General features: G+C 44.2%; 1 protein-coding gene across 4 annotated transcripts; it reads right to left on the reverse strand.

Moving 5' to 3' along the window:
• Positions 1 to 4329: 4329 nt before the first annotated feature.
• Positions 4330 to 22946, reverse strand: PRKAB2 (protein kinase AMP-activated non-catalytic subunit beta 2). 4 transcript variants are annotated; one of them, XM_077770510.1, is made up of 8 exons: positions 22836 to 22919; positions 22566 to 22746; positions 18386 to 18552; positions 17468 to 17561; positions 16878 to 16998; positions 13108 to 13241; positions 12130 to 12198; positions 4330 to 8851 (listed from the first exon to the last, which is right to left on the reverse strand). In XM_077770510.1, exons 1-8 carry the CDS (start codon positions 22895 to 22897, stop codon positions 8774 to 8776), a joined length of 906 nt encoding a protein of 301 aa, XP_077626636.1. In that variant the 5' UTR covers positions 22898 to 22919; the 3' UTR covers positions 4330 to 8773. The 4 variants fall into 4 exon arrangements, 3 of the variants coding, with proteins under 3 accessions (XP_077626636.1, XP_077626635.1, XP_077626634.1); XM_077770509.1 differs by lacking the exons at positions 4330 to 8851; positions 22836 to 22919 and adding exons at positions 11789 to 11910; positions 22939 to 22946; XM_077770508.1 differs by lacking the exon at positions 4330 to 8851 and adding an exon at positions 11789 to 11910.
• Between the last annotated feature and the right edge of the window lie 6 nt (positions 22947 to 22952).

Here is a 22952-nt window from a genome sequence, read left to right on the forward strand (position 1 = left end):
GTTTCTCCAAATAGCTCACATGTTTGAAATTGGATGCCAGACCTTGTAAGTTTTGTCTTGTTTGCTACAGGGTATTATTATTGTTATTACTATTATTATTATTATTATTTGTAAATACTCTTTAGCTTTGTTGTGATACAGTTAAATTACTTGGGAACAATTTGATCCTGTGGCTCTTGCATTTGAGATGGTAGGTGAGACCATAGCAGTGTTGTATTAGTTTCCCAGTGATGCTGTGACAAATTACAACAGACATAGCATCTTAAAACATCACAAATTTATTTGTTTACCGTTCTATAGTCCAAAATGGGCCTCACAGGGCTAAAATAAAGATGTCTGCATGTTTTTTGTTTTGTTTTGTTTTTTGTTTTTTGTTTGTTTTATGGAGGCTCCGTGGGAGAATGCATTTCCTTGTCTTTTCTAATTCCAGGGACTACCCACAGTCCTTAGCTTATGGTCTTCTTTTCCCCATCTTCAAAACCAGCAACAGTAGGTCAAGCCCTTTTCACACGGCATCACTCTGACCTCCCTCTTGCACTTATTAGATTGGGTCCCTCCACTGTAAAAACCCAGAGTTAACCCCCCATCCCAAGGTCAACTGAGAAACAACCTTAATTCCATTTGCAGTCTTAGTTCCCCTTATATGTTGGCATGTAATCCAACATATTTATAGAGTCTAGGAATTAGGACATAGGCATCTTTGGAGGCCATCATTCTGCCTACCACAAACATTTTGTTTGGGGCTAAGTGTTCCCCACAACTAAAGCAAGAGTCCTCTGAATACTGTATTCATTATTCCTCAGATTATGAGGTTTACCAGCCTGGCAGGAACTGGGGCTATTTCCGGCCCAGTGTGAGGTCTGGGCATTGTTCATTTTATTCCTTCTGCTGGTTCTTGCTCTAGACTCAGCAAGTTTCCTTTCTCACATGCATTGGTCAGTATGTTGCTGAATACCTAAGGGAAACTTGTGTTGCTTTAGCTCTATCTGTGTGTAGCCCTCTCCTCCTTAGTACTCCACCCTGTGCTTGTCGCAGTGTTGGGTTCTGAAGACTCTTAGTTCCGTGTCCTCAACTCGGACCGTACACCATACTGGAAATTCTCAAGAAAGTCAGCTGAGGAAATTAAAGGGCCCACTTCATTTGTTTCACACATTTCAGGGATCACCGTTCTTCACTGCTTGGTTTCACTGAAAGCCGTTGTTTCATGTATTTTGTCTCGATTGTTAGTTGTACACCTGGGTGGCTCAGTGAGTTAAGCTTCAACACTTTGGCTCAGGTCATGATCTTGTGGTTCGTGGGTTCGAGCCCCACATGGGGCTCTGTACTGACACCTCAGAGCCTGGAGCCTGCTTCGGATTCTGTGTCTCCCTCTCTCTCTGCTCCTCCCTTGCTTGCATTCTTTCTCTTTCTCTCTCAAAAATTAAATAAATATTAAAAAAATTCTAGTCCCGGTTTTATTTCATTTTGATCAGAAACAAGTCTCCTGGTAATTTTTGATCAGACATCAAACATTGTGACTGTTTACCTCGTTGAGTGCTGCTTGTTTTTGTATTCCTTTAGGTATTCTTGAATTTTGCTTTTTTAAGCAGTTCTCTGGAAGCCATTTATCCCTTCAAGAATTTTTAACTTAGTTCTTTTGTGTCCCACCTCACATCACTCCAGTGCTTGACAAATGTCTTCATGTCATGTGCTTCAGTCAAGCCCACTTGCTGTCGTTTATCTTTATCACCTCAGCACCATGGGACTTGGGGAGATTTAACTCTGTCTTTTATAAGCCTTTTGTGCTAGCTCTTAAGCATCCCATGTAGTTCGGCCTCACTAAGTGTCCTTTGGGGAAAACCAACCACGCATCTGAAGCCCTTCAAGTTTGCAAGTCACCCTTTACCGTCACATGCCACTGAGAGCTTTGCTGGTTTTACTCTACCCCTTCAGATGCCCTCTGCCCAGGCGAAGCTAAGTCCTCAGCCCATGCCCAGAATTAGCAAATGGCTATAGGGAATAAGATGACAAGTGATCAAGATGACTGATCACCTTGGACAGTTCTACCTTATTTCATGAACTTGAATTCATCTAGTCCTAGTTGCTACTACAGTTCTCTATTTTAGGTAAAAGTTCTGAGCTCAGATTGGCTCTTTATCTGGTTGATTCTCTGGATTGTCAAGTTCTTCTACTCTGCCCTCAGATATCTTAACTCTAGGTCACTCTCCTAGACAACCTAATAAACCAGACCTGCTAAATGGGGGAGAAAAAGAAACACCTTCTTCAGGCTGGCAGAACTGTTTCCATTTGTGGGTAAAATAGAAGACCCCAAACGTCCACAATATCTTCAGGCTGACCCTCAGAAATATTTTTCTGAGATCCAGTTGAGTGTGCAACATCTGTCCCACTACCCAGTCCCACAACCTAGCTTCTAATTGTGACCCAGAACTACTGTAATCTACAACAAAGATCCCTGAAAACAAGAACTAAGTTAGGGCATAGGTGATAGTTTTGAGGAATCGGTTGGCCTGGGGTAAAGACTTCCCCCAAAATCCAGGTACCCAGGTCTGCAGTAATCTTGGCGGCTCTTTCAGGTGCTCCATACTCTTGCCTGATGTTCTTATCATAAGCTGTCACTAGCAGGTGCACTTTGGAAGCTGTTGTGAAGGGAAACTAGTTCAGAAGGTTTTAAGAAGTTTTTGAAAACCTACTTTTAATTTAAAAATACCATATAGGGGCACCTGGGTGGCTCAGTCAGTTAAGCGTCCAACTTCAGCTTAGGTCATGATCTCATGGTTTGTGGGTTCGAGCCCCGACTTGGGCTCAGTGCTGACAGCTTGGAACCTGGAGCCTGCTTCGGATTCTGTCTCTCCCTGTCTCTCTGCCCCTGCCCCATTCTCTCTCTCTCTCTCAAAAATAAAAAAACTTTTTTTTTTTAAATACCATATAGCATATGGACTTTATGTCTTCTGACCTCTGACAAAGAACCATGCCCTCTTCCCTAGGAGGTCAGTGAAAAAGAGAAAACTCACAAGACCGGAGTGTCCTTCAGAGCACCACTGAATGCCTGAAGACCTCTAACTGGTGGCAGAGCATGGGGACATTAATCTTCAGCCAGTGTAAGTGTCCTGGAGCCAGAAACTCGGTTCGAGAAAGGGAGGGGCACTCTAGACTCACTTACCTGCTGCTGGATGAACACTGGCCACACAAGCCGGGGATAGGGGAGAGATTCATGATGTTCTTGAACAATCTGTGCAATGAGTAACCGTCGGTGCCAAGGAAGAGGGGGTTCAAAGGAATCCAGTGAGACCCCCAGCCGGTGAGCCAGAGAAATGCTGTAGGACACAGACACCAGTGCCAGTTTGGGCCTTGATAGACTTCTGGCCCACGCTGTTTGGGGACCAGTGTGCACATTTAGGAGAGAGTGCTGTTGGAGGCTGAGCCCACATCACATCCCACCGGTACCTGATCCTGATCTGCAAGCAGTCTCCTGACCTGCAGCGGGAGAGGGGGAGGGGCTCACGTTAACTGCTGCTGCCATCCCCGCTCCCCCATCCCCATCCCCTGCCCTGCTTTCCCCCTTCACCTCACTTCTCCCATCACCTCCCATACTCTTCTCACCTCACTTCCAGCGGCATTCTCTCCCTCAGGGAAATGTAACTCACTTTAGATGCTTTGGAGTGGCGAATATAGGGGAGCCTGGCTGGGATGTTTTAGGAAAAGCCCAGGGGTCAGCTCTCTAAGAACTCTGTGAAATAAAGGGACGGGAGACAAAAATTCTGTTCCTATCATGACCCTGAACAAAGCCACCTGAGGAGAGTGATTTGCTGTCAGAATGAAGCACATAATGTGCTTTCCTATATGATGAAGTCTCTAATGGTCAGACACCTCATCCTTGGACGTGCATTAGAACATCTGGGGACTTCATTACAGATACCTGGCTCCCATACCAGAGGTTTCTATTTAAATAGGGATGGAGGTAGTAGATGGGACACCTGTATTTTTCTAGAACCTGCACAGGTGATGTGATACGTACACACAGTGGTGAAAACCCATGGTCTAGGGTCTCAGCAAATCCAACACCAGATAATAGCTAAGTATGCGGTGTTACAGAGAATTTCAGATTACTGAGTTTGCATTCCTCTAGTTAATGACAGCACAGCCTGGAATGAAAAGAGGAAAGGTGGCAGATGGATGGAGGACATCATTTCTGTCCTACGCCTACGACTTCTCTCTTTATTCAAATTGTTTGTGTGGCAGTTTGCGTTCTTTAGGTTCTGGGACTCCTGAGGCCGACAGATTTTGAGAATATAATCAGTGACCAGCCAAGAACTCAAATATTATTGCTGCGTAGTACGTTTTTTATTCAACAGTTTTATGGGAAAAATGTCACATTTCTGTATATCACATAATTTTCAGACATGTCAAAATCCAATGACAAATTACATTTAGAGAAAAGCTTTCAAATCCCTTCTCGGTATGCCATCCCTTTGTGGAATACAACTCTGTACCTCGGCACTACAGGTTACACAAAGCACCACTTAAAGGAGGACTCGCACATTTAATTCCCTTCCAAGTTATAGTCTTATTCCCCCTTTACAACAGAGCTGCACTCCTTCAAACTGCTTCAGCGAAATAACCACCAGCATCCTCTAATTTACCAAAATTCAAGCAAGTCTCACATATGGGGCCCAGTGTGGAGATTAGGACTGATGGACAGCAGTGAGCTCTGGTGGCTCTAAAACCACAAGCTAGGGGTTAAGTGTTCTGTAGATGCGAACACAAGATGATCAAATACATAATACTTATGGGAGGCAGGGGACCGTCGACCAGTTAACCCGACTACAAAATCCACAGGCGTTTGCTACCTCACAGCAATCTCACTGCAAAAGCACTGTGCTACCCCCAATTCATTCAACTCCAACCTGGAATGGAACTAATCAATTAGTTTTTCATGAAATTTAATCACTTCAAAGCACAACTGAGAAAAGTAAATCAAGACAAAGCCCACATTTGAATCCTACAGGGATTCCATTGCTAAGAATTGGATTTCCTAAGCCACAGGCTCTTAAAGTTTCTCTCTCTTTCCCTCTTTTCCTCCCTCCCTTCCTGCTTATAATTTAAAAAATAAATCTGGCTGTTTTACTCCAGAAGTTTGGGTTCACTGCAGAAATGATAAGCCTTCGGCCTGCTGCTGCAATGGGTGCCTAAGGAGAGACAAGCGCCAAAGTCTGGAGTTGTGAAGGACCCTAACGCCCACCCCTCCTGGAGGGATGGGGGGCTGGAGCTAGCAGTCCCTGGGAGAAGACAGCAAGAACTTGGGGTGTAAGGATGAGTCAGAATAATGTGTGAACAAACTGAATATCTGCTCGTGGGCCTGTGCCCCAAATCACTAGTACGTGAGGACTTAGAAATCTCTGAGATAGAATATTTTTCAAACACATACAACATAGACTATTGCATATCATTTTTAGTTGAGGTCAAAATTTTAAAAGCCCTATTTCCCCAATTAGAAGCAGGGGATTCTGTCATTAGTATGTCTCCTTCATTTACACGCAGATTAACAGAAGCCCAGCCTGGAGGTAAAACTTCTTTCCAAACTTCATTTTAGCAGCATCATTTTAGCAGCATTCGAGCAGTACTGACACTTCGCAAAGGTTTTTTTTTTTTCTCAGACCCATTAGGGTCGACAAGAGACCGGAGATCACTGGAGGCCTGGATTTGTACAATCCCCTCATAATCTTCTCTTGGATTCTTCCTTTACAGGGTTTCCCTACCACGTAAGCATTGTTTTGTTTGTTTGTTTTTTTAAAGCCAACACTCTTGAGGCCAGGTATGCCCATAGGGGGTGTTACATACAGTGATCAAATTCCATTCAATTCTAAGCTTAATGCAAGCGAATAACCATGACCCTATCAGCAAGAGGACTGACTTGTTATAGGTAATGTTTGACCTGAGACTCTGGGAAAGTCAGCTTGAAGGTAAAGCAGAATTCAGAAGAAAGGGTAGAGAATAGAACAAGAGACAAAGGGAGGCTTTACACAGCAGGTTCTATACAGTGAGATCCAAGGATCCAGTGTGTTAGGTCTCATTTCATTAGGAAAAAGGCTGTAATAGTTCTGAGTTACTCAAGCCTTTATTTCCTAGCATCCTCCTCAGCTCAGTCACTCTTCCTTTTCCCCACGACCCCCCAAATCACGATGCAGTTCTTAAAGGGTTAGCCCTCCTAAAGAGTTTCTAATTCTTCTAGCTTTGATTCTGTGAAACTCCTGTAGGTTTAAAAAAAAAAATTTTTTTTTTTTTGCCTTTATTCATTTTCGAAATCTGCCAAGCTCTCTTTTGCAGAAAATAAACTATCCCTTTAACCAACATAAAAGAATGAGTGGGATGTACTCTGGGCTACCTTCCTCCTTTCCTCTCTACCTTCTAGAACAGTTTCCTGGAGACAGACTGTGACAGGCTCCTCAGGGCCACAGGTATGTGAGCAATGCAGGGAAGGGACACTGCTGAAGGAGGCATCGCCCAGATCCCCTTGCCTGTCCCCTTCCATACCAACGGTGGGCTCTCATGTCACATTTGGCCAAAAGGTTACCTCAGGACTTGGGAAACTGACACTCCCTGCACATTTCCAGATCAGGGAGATTTGAAGGCCACCAGCACCAAAATCTAGCGTCACTGGAGTCAGAAGCAGTCACAGAAGCCTCTGGCTTGAGAAACTGAAGGGCTCTCTCTTCCTGCCCCACTCTACTGATACACCTGCGTAGAGTAAAAATTTTAATACACAAACACACAGGCAATCACATTTCAATACTGTTGACAAGAAAAAGGAGTGTAACAAAATCCTCCGTTTAGCCACCAAGATTTTGAATCCTCCTATGTGGGCTGCTTATTTAATGGGTAGTGGAAAAAACAGTAGTATAACTGAAGACAGTGTAGATCCTGAGAGCTGGTAAAAATAGGCTTTGGCCTAGATTTTTTAAATGACACACCACTCAAAAAGCGGTTGGGACCCTGAAAGGTTTCCCACACAAGCCTTCTGTTGCAGAAGGTGGCCTTAAGTGGCTAAAGCGGTATTTATTCTCAGCAAGTAACCACCAAAGCACTTGGCCATTTGCACTCCCAGCAAAACCACCCCCCAGTGCCCTCCTGCCTCACTCCCAGGATCTAACAGCTCTACATAAACCCAATGACAGCTGTGTCATCAGCTTTGAACAGGACAGACAGGAGGTAGCTAAAATGACCTATGGGTGCCCTTTCAGTGCGCCTGGACACGTCCTAACAGTGGAGGGGTCTCTCAAGCATTGAATTCGACCTCCTTCAGAGTTGAACATTTAATTTGCATTTATCTGTAATGGAAGAGCCACAGATATTTGGGGAAAAAAGTTTTATCTCGGAACAACCCCAAGAGTGTGGCTTGAGTAGCTACTTTTCATTCCACAAATGGAAAGTCACTGACCTCACTTCATCATCGAACACTTTAAAAAAAGAGAAAGACAAAGTGATTCCAGTAGCGCTTGGTAAAGGGAAGCAATACTATTCATGTTAGGAACACCAGGGCTACTTTCTTGCTTCTTGGCCTAATGGATCTGGAAGTTGAAAGAACTTTCTAGGTGCACCCAGTGAACCTGAATCTGTATCTAGAACACTGTTTAGTGCAGTGATGTGCACAGGGGAGGTCACATTAATGTGAGACTGTGGAGGGCTAGATTACTACTTTCTTGTCAAAGAAAATCTTGGGAACCATTTATCAAGGGCCTAAAATTCTATGTGGTCTCTTAAGAACAATGAAAAGGCATTTTTTTTTTAATTAAAGAAAAATGTAGGCACGTAAAAACTTCCCAAGGATGAAAGACATGAAAGCTTTCCCTGGTTCCACTCCCATCTTCAAAGCTGTCTGCTCTGTGAAAGAAAATATGGAAGCAGGGCCAGGCCAGGCAGGAGACTGGACGGGAATGTGCCAAGACAGCCCAAGCTATGGCACTGCACAACACAAGAAAGCAGGCCTTCTGCATTCCGCCTTTTATAACACTGAGACTTGTTTTCTTTAGTAGAAATTAAAATAAGTGGGAACCGAGTGGCCGGGCCTGTGCTGGATTTAAAAAGGAGACTTTCTGGCAGCCTTGGTCTCTGAGGTGGGTCTTACATAAAGGGGTCACCTGCCAGTGAGTCTTGTGATAGGGAAGGGTCAGGTATAGGACTGGAAGGAGGGAATCAGAGCAAGAATGAGAAATGAGAAGAAAAAGGGTTCCCGTTGGGCATCTGGTATCATAAAGAGCAGACTGTGCCGCACGCTATAGGAATACAGAGAACCCGTGCAAGGGAAGCCGCCCCTGCCAAGGACACGCGGGGCAGAAGTCTGGCACAAGCCCATTCCTGGGAGAGCCAAGGTAGCCGTGACGGAATCTCTACCCAACAAGGATCCTGAGAGTTGGCTCTTCCTTCACTTTAGGAAAAAAGCTTCCTGTAATGGTCCTTCTGCAGCCCCCCGCACAGGTGTCGGGGAGTCCCCATGGGCAGAGAGAACACATCTAGCTAGGAGGCTCCCGTTAACCTTCCTCTTATATATGTATATGTATATATATATATAATTTTTTTTTCTGAAAATAAATTCCATGAACTCATAAAGCTCTCATCTGCGATCAGATGCAAAAGCAGAGCACCCTACTCGAAGGCTCTGAAACACACATATCAGCCTCAAAGCAAATCAGCCTTCCAGTCTCAAGTGAAGACTGGTCGGGTCCAGAAAGGCAAGGGAGATGCTTCTCTTGAATCCCGGAGGCAGGAAGGGATCCCTTCAAATGGGCTTGTACAGCAGAGTAGTGACGTACTTCTTCTTGTAGCGATGGGTTGCGCTAAGGACCATCACGCTGTCCTGCGGGAAAGAAATGTGCAGCTAATTCATTAGTTTAGGCAACAGGTGGCTCTTCCCAGCCATCAGTCTTTCACAGCCACTCACTTTGAACTGAGATAGTTTGGTATTCTAGAAATAGGTGAGTTTTGGAGTCAATTCAACTTAAGTTCCAATCCTGACTCCTCCTGTAACTGTTTGTAGCCTTGACTAATCTATGTGATGCCTCTAAGCCTTTTTTCTCATCATTACAAAGGATAACACCTACCATTAAGGTGGCGATGAGGATTATATGAGACTATCTAGCACAGCACCTGACACATAATAGGTGCTGAAGAAATATTAGTCTCCTACCTCACTCCTTTCCCCACCTCAAATTTGAATACTGGGGTTAATTAAAACTTGCATGGGGGGAAAATAAAGAAGTATTCTGACATTCATTTTTAGAAGGAAGTCTAAAACGCATTGAGAAGAGAGGGCCATGATCCCCCTCCCGCCCTTTCCAAGCCCCAAAGCAGATCTAATTTCTATTTAATACCAGGGATGAACTGAAAAAGTTCATTCTAATCAAGAGGAAACTCAGGAATCCCTCTCTTTGAACAAAGTGGACCCCAAAATCTTCTTGGGAAAGATATTCAAACCGCTGGATCAACTCCGAACGGGCTACACAACCTGACAGAACCAGGAATAAATGGGTCATAGGGCCAAGCAGAAACCCAGTAATCAAGAGGCTGACCTGAGTCAGAGTCAATATGAAGGGCAAGCGGTACTCGCTCCCTGGCTGTGTTACAGCCGAAGGGTGTGTGCCACAAGGGGGGCAAGGCCCGGGAACATCAGCTGATAGCCAAACAGCAGTGCCAAGGGGGCAAAATCCAGTCTCATCCCAAAGAACCCAGGCAAATTCAAGTGAGAAACCAGTCCATCTTCCTATTTCCCCGTATGCTGTAGTGTCTACCATGAATGTTTCTCAGATTAACAGTCTGTGACCAGAGGTCACCGATCACAGCCTAAATGTGACACAAGCGAGGCAGGTAAAAAACTCAGCTCCAGGAAGGGTTTGGTAAAAGTGAGGAGCGGGTGAGAGAAGGACCTACTTGGAGAGACCTGGTGCGGTGACCACCAGAAAAGAACATGGAATGAGGACAGCAGGACCTCAGTCCTCTCCCCGGTACTTACTGGCAATATGACCTTCTCTGAGCCTTAGTTTCTTTATCTATCAAACAGGGGTTAAAAATAATACTTACCTCACAAGGTTATTATAAAATTTAGATTCAATAATATATATTTGAAAAGTATCACATAATCTGTTAAAGGTTATATCAGTGATCTCCTTAACCTGGCTGCACATCCAAGAAATCTTAGCAGCTTAAAAGACAATTGCTGGGGCTCCATCCCAGACTTACTGCAGAATCTCTGGGGACGCAGGCTTTGAATCCGTATTTTTACACACCTTCCCCGGTGATTCTGAGGATGCTGAGGCTAGTTTGAAAATTACAGGGCTACATAAAACTTTACTCTGGTAGTCAAACCACGAAGACATGATGGGACTGAATGGGTATTTTCTACCCAGACTCCAAAGCAGCACAGAAACTGAGAACTCAGAGCAAATCTGGTCACATTTCTCCTTTATCTAGTGTAGAGGAGAGATGCAATCAGTGGGGTATGTGAGTGAAGCACCTGAGAGCAGCTCATATCCACCTTTAAAAAGCAAAAGCCTTGGTCATACTTGAGCATTCTCCAAACTGGAAAGATACACTTGCTTTGTCTGCAAATGAAATCCTGGTGCTATGAACCCTAAGTAAGTAGGTGGTCCAAAGGTGAGAGCTATTCAAAAAGAAACCAGGAAGGAAAAAGGTTCATTCAATCACAGGGCAAATCAGCTAGCCAGAACACAGGATAGGGACTAAGATTTAAAATTAGCACCCAGTGGGGCGCCTGGGTGGCTCAGCTGGTTGGGCTTCCAACTTTGGCTCGGGTCATGATCTCATGGTCTGTGAGTTCGAGCCCTGCACTGGGCTCTGTGCTGACAGCTCAGAGCCTGGAGCCTGCTTCGGATTCTGGGTCTCCCTCCTTCTCTGCCCCTGCCGTATTCACACTCTGTCTCTGGAAAATGAAAAAAGCTTTAAAAATTTTTTTAAAAATAAATAAATAAACACCCAGACAAAAAAACCCCACCTACTAGTTAAAAAAAAAGAACGTTTTCCTACAATTTGACCATTACGGCCAGCTGTAGCTTCAGTGAGGTAGCGAGGCAAGTCACCACTGGAGAGCGTGTGTTACCCCTACCCTCCTAGTCCGGGGGAGAGCCAGGTCCCCACTCACCTTAATGGATAATGCATACAGATGGTTCAACATAACATGGTTGGGCTCGGGAAGCAAGGCTGGGTCACACTAAGAAAGAAAGAAAAAAAAATCACTAAATGGGATTAAATGCACAATTTTAAACCAAACAGTTTACTCTTCCTCAGAGCTCTTTGGAAACTGCTGAGGGGTGCCTGGTGGCTCAGTCGGTTAAGCGTCCGACTTCGGCTCAGGCCATGATCTCACGGTTCGTGGGTTCCAGCCTCACGTCGGGCTCTGTGCTGACAGCTCAGCACCTGGAACCTACTTCGCATTCTGTGTCTCCCTCTCTCTGCCCCTTTTCTGCTCATGCTCTGTCTGTCTCTCTCAAAAATANCCTTTAAAAAGCAAAAGCCTTGGTCATACTTGAGCATTCTCCAAACTGGAAAGATACACTTGCTTTGTCTGCAAATGAAATCCTGGTGCTATGAACCCTAAGTAAGTAGGTGGTCCAAAGGTGAGAGCTATTCAAAAAGAAACCAGGAAGGAAAAAGGTTCATTCAATCACAGGGCAAATCAGCTAGCCAGAACACAGGATAGGGACTAAGATTTAAAATTAGCACCCAGTGGGGCGCCTGGGTGGCTCAGTTGGTTGGGCTTCCAACTTTGGCTCGGGTCATGATCTCGTGGTCTGTGAGTTCGAGCCCTGCACTGGACTCTGTGCTGACAGCTCAGAGCCTGAAGCCTGCTTCGGATTCTGGGTCTCCCTCCTTCTCTGCCCCTGCCGTATTCACACTCTGTCTCTGGAAAATGAAAAAAGCTTTAAAAATTTTTTTAAAAATAAATAAATAAACACCCAGACAAAAAAACCCCACCTACTAGTTAAAAAAAAAGAACGTTTTCCTACAATTTGACCATTACGGCCAGCTGTAGCTTCAGTGAGGTAGCGAGGCAAGTCACCACTGGAGAGCGTGTGTTACCCCTACCCTCCTAGTCCGGGGGAGAGCCAGGTCCCCACTCACCTTAATGGATAATGCATACAGATGGTTCAACATAACATGGTTGGGCTCGGGAAGCAAGGCTGGGTCACACTAAGAAAGAAAGAAAAAAAAATCACTAAATGGGATTAAATGCACAATTTTAAACCAAACAGTTTACTCTTCCTCAGAGCTCTTTGGAAACTGCTGAGGGGTGCCTGGGTGGCTCAGTCGGTTAAGCGTCCGACTTCGGCTCAGGCCATGATCTCACGGTTTGTGGGTTCCAGCCTCACGTCGGGCTCTGTGCTGACAGCTCAGCACCTGGAACCTACTTCGCATTCTGTGTCTCCCTCTCTCTGCCCCTTTTCTGCTCATGCTCTGTCTGTCTCTCTCAAAAATAAAGAAACATTAAAAAAAAACTGTTCAGAAACTCTAAACTAGAATGTAGATTTCTTTTAAATAATATACTCACCCTAGTATATATCAACCATTTGTTCTCATTACAGAGAATTAGGAAAATTCGGAGTCCAGGGCAAACTCTAACCCTTAACATCTATTTATCTCCCTTAATAAAAGCTAAAACAAAAATCTTGCCCATAACATGTACAGAAGATTTGTGTTAGTAGGTAAAAATAATCTTAGTGGGAACCAAGTGAATTGACTAGAGATATCAATTATACGGGGGAAAAACCCAAACCCAAACCCCTTATGCTCCTTTTGTATACCCCAACTGATAAATATGCCTTACCTTCTGTTGGAATAGAAGTCCCAGAAACTGGTTCTAACAAACCATGGTTCTGGGTCTAATGTATTATGATCAGAAGATAACTATGAATTTTGATATCAATGCCTGGAAAAGTAACAACTCACCTCTGGAAAAGAGGATCTGTAATGCTATTGCTATATATGTGATTTATATTCTCAACACAGCTCTGTAATAATCCTGACCTCTAGGATTACTGACTTTGCTCAGATGGTCCTAGTAACCCCCAGAGGCCCCAGCAATCCTTTCAGGATACTCACAGATATATTAGTGTCCTTGTTAAGAATAACTTGAAGAAGGTGAGGAGGTAGGATGGGTGGGGATTTGAATCTCTCCTCGGATCGAAACACGTACATCTCTTGACCGTAAGGCCCTGGAGGAGAGCTGGAAAGGTCTGGAAGATATTTACCCAAATATAAGGGAAAGTTGGAAAACTAGTAAAAGTGCATGAAAAAAACTGTCAATACATGGCAGTTAATATTAAATATGGCAGAAATCATTGATCATAAACTTATAACCTGCTGGCTCTCCAAATGTAAGGCAAAGAAAGAGTCGGAGTCATCCTGAACCTGAACCATGAAATTCCTCAACACGGCAACATGACGTGGAGGACAGAGGGGGGATGAGGAGTAAAAGCTGTAGCTTCAGAGAAGAGTTACTCTATTGATCAGTTGTATGACCTGGGACAAACCTTCCTGCTACGGTCAGTTTCTTCATAAAATGAAAGTAATATCTCTACCCTATTTCACAATGTTTTTATGGCAATCAAATGAGATAACAGATGTGACAATGCCTTGTGAATGGTCAATGTGAAAAAAATTAAGATTTCTTTTTTTTTTTTTTTACACCCAAGCAACAGACAACAAGGATATAAACTCTTAGGACTGCTGAGGCTACACTGATAGCAACAGTAAGGACAAGATTACTAACAAGGAAGTAGTTGTTAGGGAAATGTAAACCAAAACCAGCATTAGATACCACTTCACACTCATTAAGATGGCCACAATATAAAAGACATAATGATAATTGTTGGTGGGGTGCCTGACTGGCTCCGTCGGTTAAGCTTCTGACTTCGGCTCAGGTTATGATCTTGCGGTTCGTGAGTTCAAGCCCTGCACTGGGCTCTGTGCTGACAGCTCAGAGCCTGGAGCCTGCTTTCGATTGTGTGTGTGTGTCTCTCTCTGCCCCTGCCCCGCTTGTGCTGTGTGTGGTCTCTCTTTCTCTCTCAAAAACAAATAAACATTAAAAAAAAAAATTTTTTTCTAAATAATTGTTGGTGAGGATGTGGAGTACTACCTGTTGTTGGAGGAGTGAGAAATGGTGCCAGTAGCTTCAGAGAACAGCTGGGCAATTCCTCCAAAAGTTAAATGTGAAGTTCTCACGTGGCCCAGCAATTACACTCTTAGGAAATGAAAACATGTTCACACAAAAACTTGAGCACAATGTCCAGAACAGCGTTGTTTATGATAGACAAAAAGTGGAAAGGATCCCAATGTCCATCAGCTAACAGGTAAACAAAATAGTATATCTATACAGTGTAATTTTATTAAGTCACAAAAAGGGGTGAAGTATTATTATTTTTTTTTTTAATATTTTTTAATTTATTTCTCGGAGAGAGAAAGACAGCGTGAGCAGGGGAGGGTCAGAGAGAGAGGGAGTCACAGACTCTGAAACAGGCTCCAGGCTCCGAGCTGGCAGTCAGCACAGAGCCCGACGCGGGGCTCGAACCCACGAACCACGAGATCATGACCTAAGCGAAAGTCGGACGCTTAACTGACTAAGCCACCCAGGCGCCCCAAAAAGGGGTGAAGTATTATTAACGCCCCTGGGTGGCTCCATGGGTTAAGCATTCAGCTCAGGTCATGAACTCGTGGTTCATGAGTTTGAGCCCTGCTTTGGGCTCTGCACTAACAGGACAGAGCCTGCTTGGAATTCTCTCTCTCCCCTTCTCTCTCTGCCCTTTTCCATTCTCTCTCTCTTTCTCAAAAGTAAATAAACTTAAAAAAAAAAAGAGTCAAGTACTGATACACATTGAAACATGGATGAACTCTGAAAACATGCTGAGTAAAAGAAGCCAGACATCAAAGATCATGTACTGTGTGATCCCATTTATATGAAAGGTCAGAATAGGCAAATCCATACAGATACAAAGGAGACCAGGAAACTGGGTGAAAGAAGAGAGAAAGATCAAAAGCATGCCTGTCCTCCTTCTGTACAGTTACGGGTAGATGTCAACCGCTGACCGGCTGCTTTGCCCGAATCACACAGCACCATGCAAGCGGTCTCGTCATTTAATTCAGGATTAGACTCTCGCTGATCACCGCCCCACCGGCCAAGAAGAACGTCCAACTTTACATTCTGAGCTTATCTAATAAAAACAGTATTTTTATGATTTTCACAGACAGACAATTATGATGCCACTGACAGGTCTGCTAGAAGCCACACTGTGTGTGCCCTGATATTCTGATCTACCCCACTCAAGGGGAAAGGCTGAAGGACCTGGCTGTGAATTCCAAGCCGGCGAGTGGCAGGGGTTGGCTCTGAACTCCAAAAGGAAAAGTGCACTCACTGGGAACACAGCACACAGCTCTTTGGGCTGGTACAGCCTTTACTGTCATGTAATAGAATGGTGACTGTGAGTGTGGTGAGCAAATCACTCTTCGGATGCTACAGCCAATGTGATGGAAGCCGTGGGAAAAGTAGTATTCGGAGAAACAAAAAGATACAGGTCTTTTCCTCTACCAAGGAATTTTCTTTTAACCAAAAACTTATAAAATTTCAGTTAATATACACAAAAAGAACCCTTGCCCCCCGCCCCAAGACTGCCATACTTGGAGGGCCCTATCAAACTGCCAGCTAAGCTATCAACCTGGCAGGATTAAGCTAATGCATCTAAACAAGGCAAACCAGACACAACTAGCCTTGGCTGGACGATACTGCCGAAGGGTCAGTGAAACCTTGAAACATTACTAGAAATAGGTTTTTATTTTACTTTTTATGTATTTTTTTTGAGAGACAGTGCAGGCAAAAGTCCATGAGTGAGGGAAAGGCAGAGGGAGAGGGAGAGGGGATCTGAAGCAGGCTCCATGCTCAGCGTGGGTCCCAGTAAGGGGCTGTTTTCAATAAAACAGAAAACAGAGTATGTTGCATGTAACAAAGGCACACATTCTGCTATGAGACTTGTGGTACAGGTGTGTGCGTTTAGGTGCGGGAGAGAGAGAGAGAGAAGAGGGGAGGGGGAGGGAGGAAGAGGGAAAGAGAGGAAGAGAAGGAGGGAGGGAGGAAATTGGGTAACAATGAAAAACAAAATGTGCTGCTGTAGATCTTGGTTAAAAAGTTTGAAATGAGGGCGCCTAGGTGGCTCAGTCAGTTAAGCATCCAACTTTGGTTCAGGTCGTGATCTCATGGTTCGTGGGTTTGAGCCCCATGTTAGGCTCTGTGCTGACAGCTCAGAGCCTGGGCCTGCTTCAGATTAGATGTCTCCCTCTTTCTTCGCCCTTCCTCTGCTCATGCTCTGTCTCTCTCAAAAAAATAAATGAACATTAAAAAAAAAAAAGTTTAAAATGAAATTCACTAGACTGAAGTTTTCCTGGTTTCAGAGGAGACCTAAATGTTTACATATACACACATACATAAGACATATGTATGATTCACATATATGTATTACATATACATATTATATATGTATGTGTATATGAAACATATTTAGGATTCAGAAGATTCCTGAGGAGGAAAGGAAAAAACAGACAAGGTGCACTTGAGTGGCTAAGCTTGTTGTACATCTGACTCTTGCTTTTGGCTCAGATCATGATCTCAGTTCGTGGGACTGAGCCCCATGTCAGGCTCTGCACTGACAGCAAAAAGCTTGCTTGGAATTCTCACTCTCTCTCTCTCCCCCCCTCCCCCACTCATGTTCGCTCTCTCCCGCTCTCAAAATAAATAAACATTAAAACAAACAAAAACTACCCTTGGGAAAGAAGACACATTGTGAGAAAAACACATCAAGAAAGAGCAAATACTACAAAATTACCTCGACAAGATGTCTCTGAGCTTTCCATTGAATCGAGCTTTAAAGCATCAAACACCTCAAAGTCAGATTTCTTGACATGGATCAGATTGTTAATCGTGCCAAGCTGACTGGTCACCACAGGCTGAAACAATGAATGGAAAAAACTCAGAAACCTGGTTTCAAACTCGTCTCTTCCATTTAACCTCCCACTTTATTTAATTAATTAATTTATTTATTTATTTATTTCTAGGGGAGAGAGAGAGAGAGACAGCGTGAGCAGGGGAGGGTCAGAGAGAGAGGGAGACACAGACTCCGAAACAGGCTCCAGGCTCTGAGCTGTCAGCACAGAGCCCGACGTGGGGCTCGAACCCACGAACTGTGAGATCATGACCCAAGCGAAAGTCGGACGCTTAACTGACTAAGCCACCCAGGCGCCCCTAACCTCCCACTTTAAACAGGTCCTGCTCGCCACGTCCGTCTTTAATCGGGAGAGAAACCCTCCAGTGTGGGGGCCCATCAGTCCTGACAGCTGTGACAGCTGACCCCAAAGGGAGTAATAGTCAAAAGCACACAGTTAAGTTCATGGTTACCCTTGGAAATCAAGGCCTTACCTCTGACGGATCGTGAACCCACTGTCCATCCACAAAAAACTTGTACTGGTGCTCTCCCTCAGGGAGGTCTAAGATGGCAACAAAGTCATTATGGCTACAGAAGAAAACAGAATGTTAAACAGGCCGAGTTCCTATTAGCGGATGGAATTTAATGTAAAAACCACGAGACATTCACATCATGCCAATAATCTCACACATTCCTAAGCAGCTGTCTCCCCTGGAATAAAAAATCATTTATAGACCCATTCTCCTTTTCTGTATCACCTTGAAGACATATTTGCCAGCCCCTCCCAATAACTTGAGTTCTTAACTACTATCTGGAAGAGAATAATAGAGATGTTAATCCCCCAAAATGGTTCAGCCGAGCACAGCGGATTTGCTTCAGCAGGAACAGCTCCCTCACAAGTGTGAAGAAGAGCAGGTAGCTTCCGGTTGCAGAAGTGCCTCAGGTACCCTTTCCACATTTTCGTGAGCAGTTTCTGAAAAACGATCTACATGTAAAGGGCCATTCTGTTCACCAAATAATTCATTATTTCTCTGCAAGCAACAGCTCACATTACTGACCAGAACGTCACGTGGTGATTTGTTTTGAAGCAGAAGTCCGAACGAGCGGACTCGGCTAGCAACAGAAGAATTCCCACAAGCACAGACAGGACTTGTGTGAACAGTCCTGAGGAGTGTACCCACAAAGTCATTACCGTAAGTGCCTCTGAGGCGATGATATTCTAACTGGTCAAACATCTCTGACTCACTGTGAGGCTTAAAAAAAAAGTCACAAATATAGTCATTGGTCACAGCCAATGTTCTAGAGAGAGTCCCCAGCAGATGGAGAGCAGTCCAGCCAGGTCCCTCTCTGAGACAGGAAATCAGGTCTCTGCTCCTGGACCCTATAGACTCAACCAGGACACTGGTCTTCACCTCTTAATCAGTGGGATCTTGGTGCTCCAATTGTTGAAGGACCCAGAGATGAAGACCTCCTTGCCGCCTTCAGACCAGCGGATAACAGTGGGCCGGGCCTGCTGCGTAGGCTTTACAGAGTCCTCCAAATCTTGTTGCCATGATACAAACTCTTTGTCCCCAGGGAGCTGTAAGAAAGATTAGGTCATCCCTAAATTGTGACCCAGGAATTCTTAAAAGATCACTTCCTTCCCCCTAGGGTACAGAGGGGGTGCTAGGTTTCTGCTAAGGATCAGTAAGCCTTGAAATTGGCAACTAAATCAGATTTTGAACTACAGAAAAAAAACTCATCTAGGACCAAAATGGTCAAATGGCTTATGCTCAAAGATTGCCCAAATCACAGCCTAACATTAGTCTGCATACATCACCCACCCTTTCAGGGAGATCCTTAGGATCTCCCTTTAAAAAAAAAAAAGAAGGGGGGGGCGCCTGTGTGGTTCAGTCGGTTGGGTGGCCAACTTCGGCTCAGGTCATGATCTCACGGTCCGTGGGTTCGAGCCCTGTGTCAGGCTCTGTGCTGTCTGCTCGGAGCCTGGAGCCTGGAGCCTGCTTCGGATTCTGTGATGCCCTCTCTCTCTGCCCCTCCCCCACTCAAGCTCGGTCTCTGTCTCAAAAGTAAAATAAACATTAAAAAAAAAAAGAGGGGAAGCTTACTCTCTGTTACCAGATTAACTCATAGGCAAGCAATTATGACATGTTTCCGAGTGCCTCTTAAGAGAAAAAATATGAAAACAAAATATGCTTCTATAAAAAGCAATAAAGTTAGCCATGTATTTTTTCACATGTAAATATCAACAGGTTTCAATGATCGGTGGTAACGGAAGTTAGAGATACAGAAATTTATAAATAATTCATAACCTTCATTTTAGCTAATAGGTTACAAAAAGGACAATAAAAATATAAAAAATCATTATCATTGGTTTCTTAAATTTGGGGAAGTGTTCTGCCAAGCTTATACTAATTATTTCAGGGGTAGGGATGAAAATTCTGGACCCTCAAGGAGTATCAGATCAAAACCCCAGCTTCCTTTAACAAAAGTGGTTCCAATGACATCTGTTGGATTCTAAAAAACAATTGGCTCCTTACTTAGTTTCTTTGCATTACCATCCTTTAGAACGAGAGTTGGCAGACTACGGCCAGGAAGCCAGATGCTTTTATAAATAAGCTTTTATTGGAAAAGAGCCACACACATTCATTTATATTATCTACAGCTGCTTTCACGCTCTAGTAGCAGTATTGAGTGGTTGTGACAGAGCCTATATGGCCCACAAAGTCTAAAATATTTTCTGTCTGGTCCCTTCCAGAAAAAGTTTGCTGACCCCCACTTTAGACTAGCTTAAATGACTTTGGTATATAGGACTGTACTGTATCAAGTCAAAACATTAGCAAATAAAATAATGTGGGTTAAAAAAAAAGCATTAACTTATTCATTTGGGCTTTACTTTCCAAATGGCTAAGGTAGCCTACCTTCTATACTGTCTCTCTATATTCCTCAAGACTACACTATGAGACAACCACTAACAGCATAAGCCAAAGTAAACAGAGAAACAGAATTGAAGGGATTTTTATATTACATAAGTGACTTATTGAAGGGACTTTCATATTACATAAGTGACTTAAGTGAAAACCTTGATCTCCATCTTCTTAAAGCAATGCACTCTTGCCTCACTGGCTGCCTTAAAATCACAGAAATTTTACACGTGCCTAAAAGGAACTCAGATTCTGATTTAGATATAGGGCCTAGGAATCGATTTCTCAAAAAGGTTCACAGATAATAATACTGTGATTAAGGTAAAATAAAGAAAGAACCTCATCTTCAGAGATACATCCTAAAATATTTACAGGTAAGAGAATATTTGCGAGGATGTCTGGAATTCGCTTCAAAATAATGGTGGGGGGAGAGAGTGGATTGGGGTCAGATGATATAAATTTGTTCACAATCTGATCATTACTTAAACTGGGTGATGGGTATATAGGAGTTCGTTACACTTTTTTCCCTACTTTGAAATATGGAAAATGTTTCCAACTTTCCATACAGTGTTTAAACAAATCTCGAGTGATTCTAATGTGCGAATAGGATTGAGAACCACTAAAGGAGTCCACCGAAGAAGACTGGCATTTGAAGGAATGCAGGCCCCACTGGCACTGTTCCTATGAGTTACTTTCATGTTTTAGTATTTTCAGTTTAGAATTTGAAAGCTACAAACTATTAATATGCCACTTTGGAAGAAAGCCCTTCCACATTTGACATGACATTTCCGAGGCAGGCCTGAGTGCAGCTGACTAGCGGAAAGACCATTAACTCCAAGTTAAGCAGTCAGCAAAATCATCAGGAAAAGAGGCAAAACAATGAGAATTAGAGTTAGAAAAGGTTTAAGTAAAACACTGAAGGACGAAGTAAAGAGACTAGCTTGAGAACTGTAAAATGTTAGACGTAGAAGACACCTGAGGAATTATCTGAACCGATTGTCTTACAAATGACAAGACTGAGGGAAGGGAAAGAATGACCCCAAATTGGTTCCATTTCAGATGCAGGAACCTGGCTTTTATTCAGGACACCAGTGACTGCAGCCGCAGTGTGACAAACACACTCACTGTACTTAAGTCCTGAGTCATCGATGTAGGAAAAGGGTAAAATTAGGTGGACCACCTTGAAAAAGCTTTCAAGAAGAAATTCAAGTGACTGGGCAGACAGCTCATATGCTGAGGAAGAAATCCTGAAGTGGGAGGAGGGAGAAAGGAATGAAGAAGAAACACCAAGACGTGGTCCTTTTCATCACCCTGACTTCTTTTTCTGTAGTTATGTTCTCAACTAGGATTCAAGAAAACAAACAGAATCCAAATTTCATGTGCCACCAACGGGGCAAATCATTCTTTACTCTGTAATACAAACTCCAGTTTGGTGAAAGGTTTGTAGTGATTAACAAAAACATTGGGGCGCCTGGGGGGCTCAGTCAGTTAAGCGTCCAACTTCGGCTCAGGTCATGATCTCACAGTCTGTGGGTTCGAGTGCCGCGTCAGGGTCTGTGCTTATAGGTAGCTCAGAGCCTGGAGCCTGTCTTCAGATTCTGTTTCGCCCTCTCTCTGTCTCTCCCCTGCTCACATTGTCTCTCTCTCAAAAAAAAAAAAAAAAAAAAGAATAATTTAAAGATAAAAATAAATTTAAAAAACATAAACAACAAAACAAACAAACATCAAACATACCCCAATCTCTGTTTTTCTACCTCATTCCACTCGGACTGTCTGCTGACAGCTATAAGTATGACTGGGAACATTAGGCTGGTAATCACATCGCTGTCAGCTCCATCTATCTCTGCCGGTGACCACATGTTGCCACTTTTCTGAAAGTCCTTGGATTTGAGATCAAGGTCTCCGGACAGCTGTGGGCTGTCTGTTTTCAACGATGGTAACATTATGAACTACCCGGAAGTCGAGAATTCCTGGGATCATTTGCTCTCCCACTGGAGGAGCAGCTGGGCGTGAAGGAAACACCATCTCAGCTACCCCAACTATAAAGTATGAGATGAATGCTGAGCAGTCAACCAAAGCAGGTCCTTTATTGATCCCCAAGATTAGGAGAATGTATCAAATAAGCAAGTGGTTGCATGGCTCACAGCCCTGCCTAGGCGAAGAGGATCAGAAGTGCTGAGTTCTTAACAACAATACCACGCTGTATGTTAACTAACTTGAGTCTAAATAAATTAAAAAAGAAAGAGAAGGACTGAGTTCTTAGAAAGGCAAAATGATACTGATCCAAGAAAAATAAATTCACTTACCCACCTCAGGGCAAATTTGAGAAACTACTGCCTATGACCAGCACCTCAGGCAACCTACCCTGTGAAGTTTCCCACTAGGGCTTACAACCTATAAATTCATCAATACTCTAGAAGAGGGCACCTGCCCGTTAGGAAAACCAGGGATTGGGGGGAGGGGTCTACAGTCCCCATCGTAATCGTGACCAGCAGATTAGTCGAACAACAAAAACTCCGCCTCTATCCTAATTTGAGGCAGCACCGCAGGAGTAGTTACCATCCAACGTCTCCGTGCCCGAAAAATCCCTTTAATTCAGAAAACCGTAAGCTAGGTCAGTGTGCTAAGAAACCAAGGGAGGGGGAGCGCCGACACCCGGCCNAACGCTCACCTTGGAGTCCGGCAGGCTGAAGACGCCGGGATCGTCGGTGCTCCCCACCATGATTTTATGCTCCTTGCCCGGCGCATGGCCGCCGGCGCCCTCGGCGCGTGCAGCCTTGGCGCCGTGGCGCTCCCCAGCCACCCGGTCGCTGGTGGTGTTTCCCATGGCTGGAGCTCGAGTCGGGGGCCACCTGCCGTGGGGAACAACACGGGACTAGGAACACCCNGCCGAGCCCGGGGACCTTTCCTTCCCCAGCCTCCACGGGCGCCTGGAGCCCACCTCCCTCCAAACCCTCGGGATGCGCGCTGCTCAGGAAACCCACTTTCGGGAACTCCCCGCATTCCCTGCGCGCACTACCCAGGCGCGCCCCCTCCCCAATCACCTCCCGCGATGCTC

This window comes from Crocuta crocuta, unplaced genomic scaffold, assembly GCF_008692635.1.
Source record: "Crocuta crocuta isolate KB4526 unplaced genomic scaffold, BGI_CrCroc_1.0 scaffold733, whole genome shotgun sequence".
Classification (NCBI taxonomy): domain Eukaryota; kingdom Metazoa; phylum Chordata; class Mammalia; order Carnivora; family Hyaenidae; genus Crocuta; species Crocuta crocuta.

Bases quoted from the DNA above. Each gene is read 5' to 3' on its own strand.
- PRKAB2 (XM_077770510.1), bottom strand. From the start codon at position 22,897: ATGCGGGGAGTTCCCGAAAGTGGGTTTCCTGAGCAGCGCGCATCCCGA. The intron at 16,999-17,467 runs GTAAGGCCTTGA...TCATTGTTTCAG, and splicing joins GGGTTCACGATCCGTCAGAG to CCTGTGGTGACCAGTCAGCT. The intron at 8,852-12,129 runs GTGAGTGGGGAC...TCTTTCCCGCAG, and splicing joins TGTATGCATTATCCATTAAG to GACAGCGTGATGGTCCTTAG.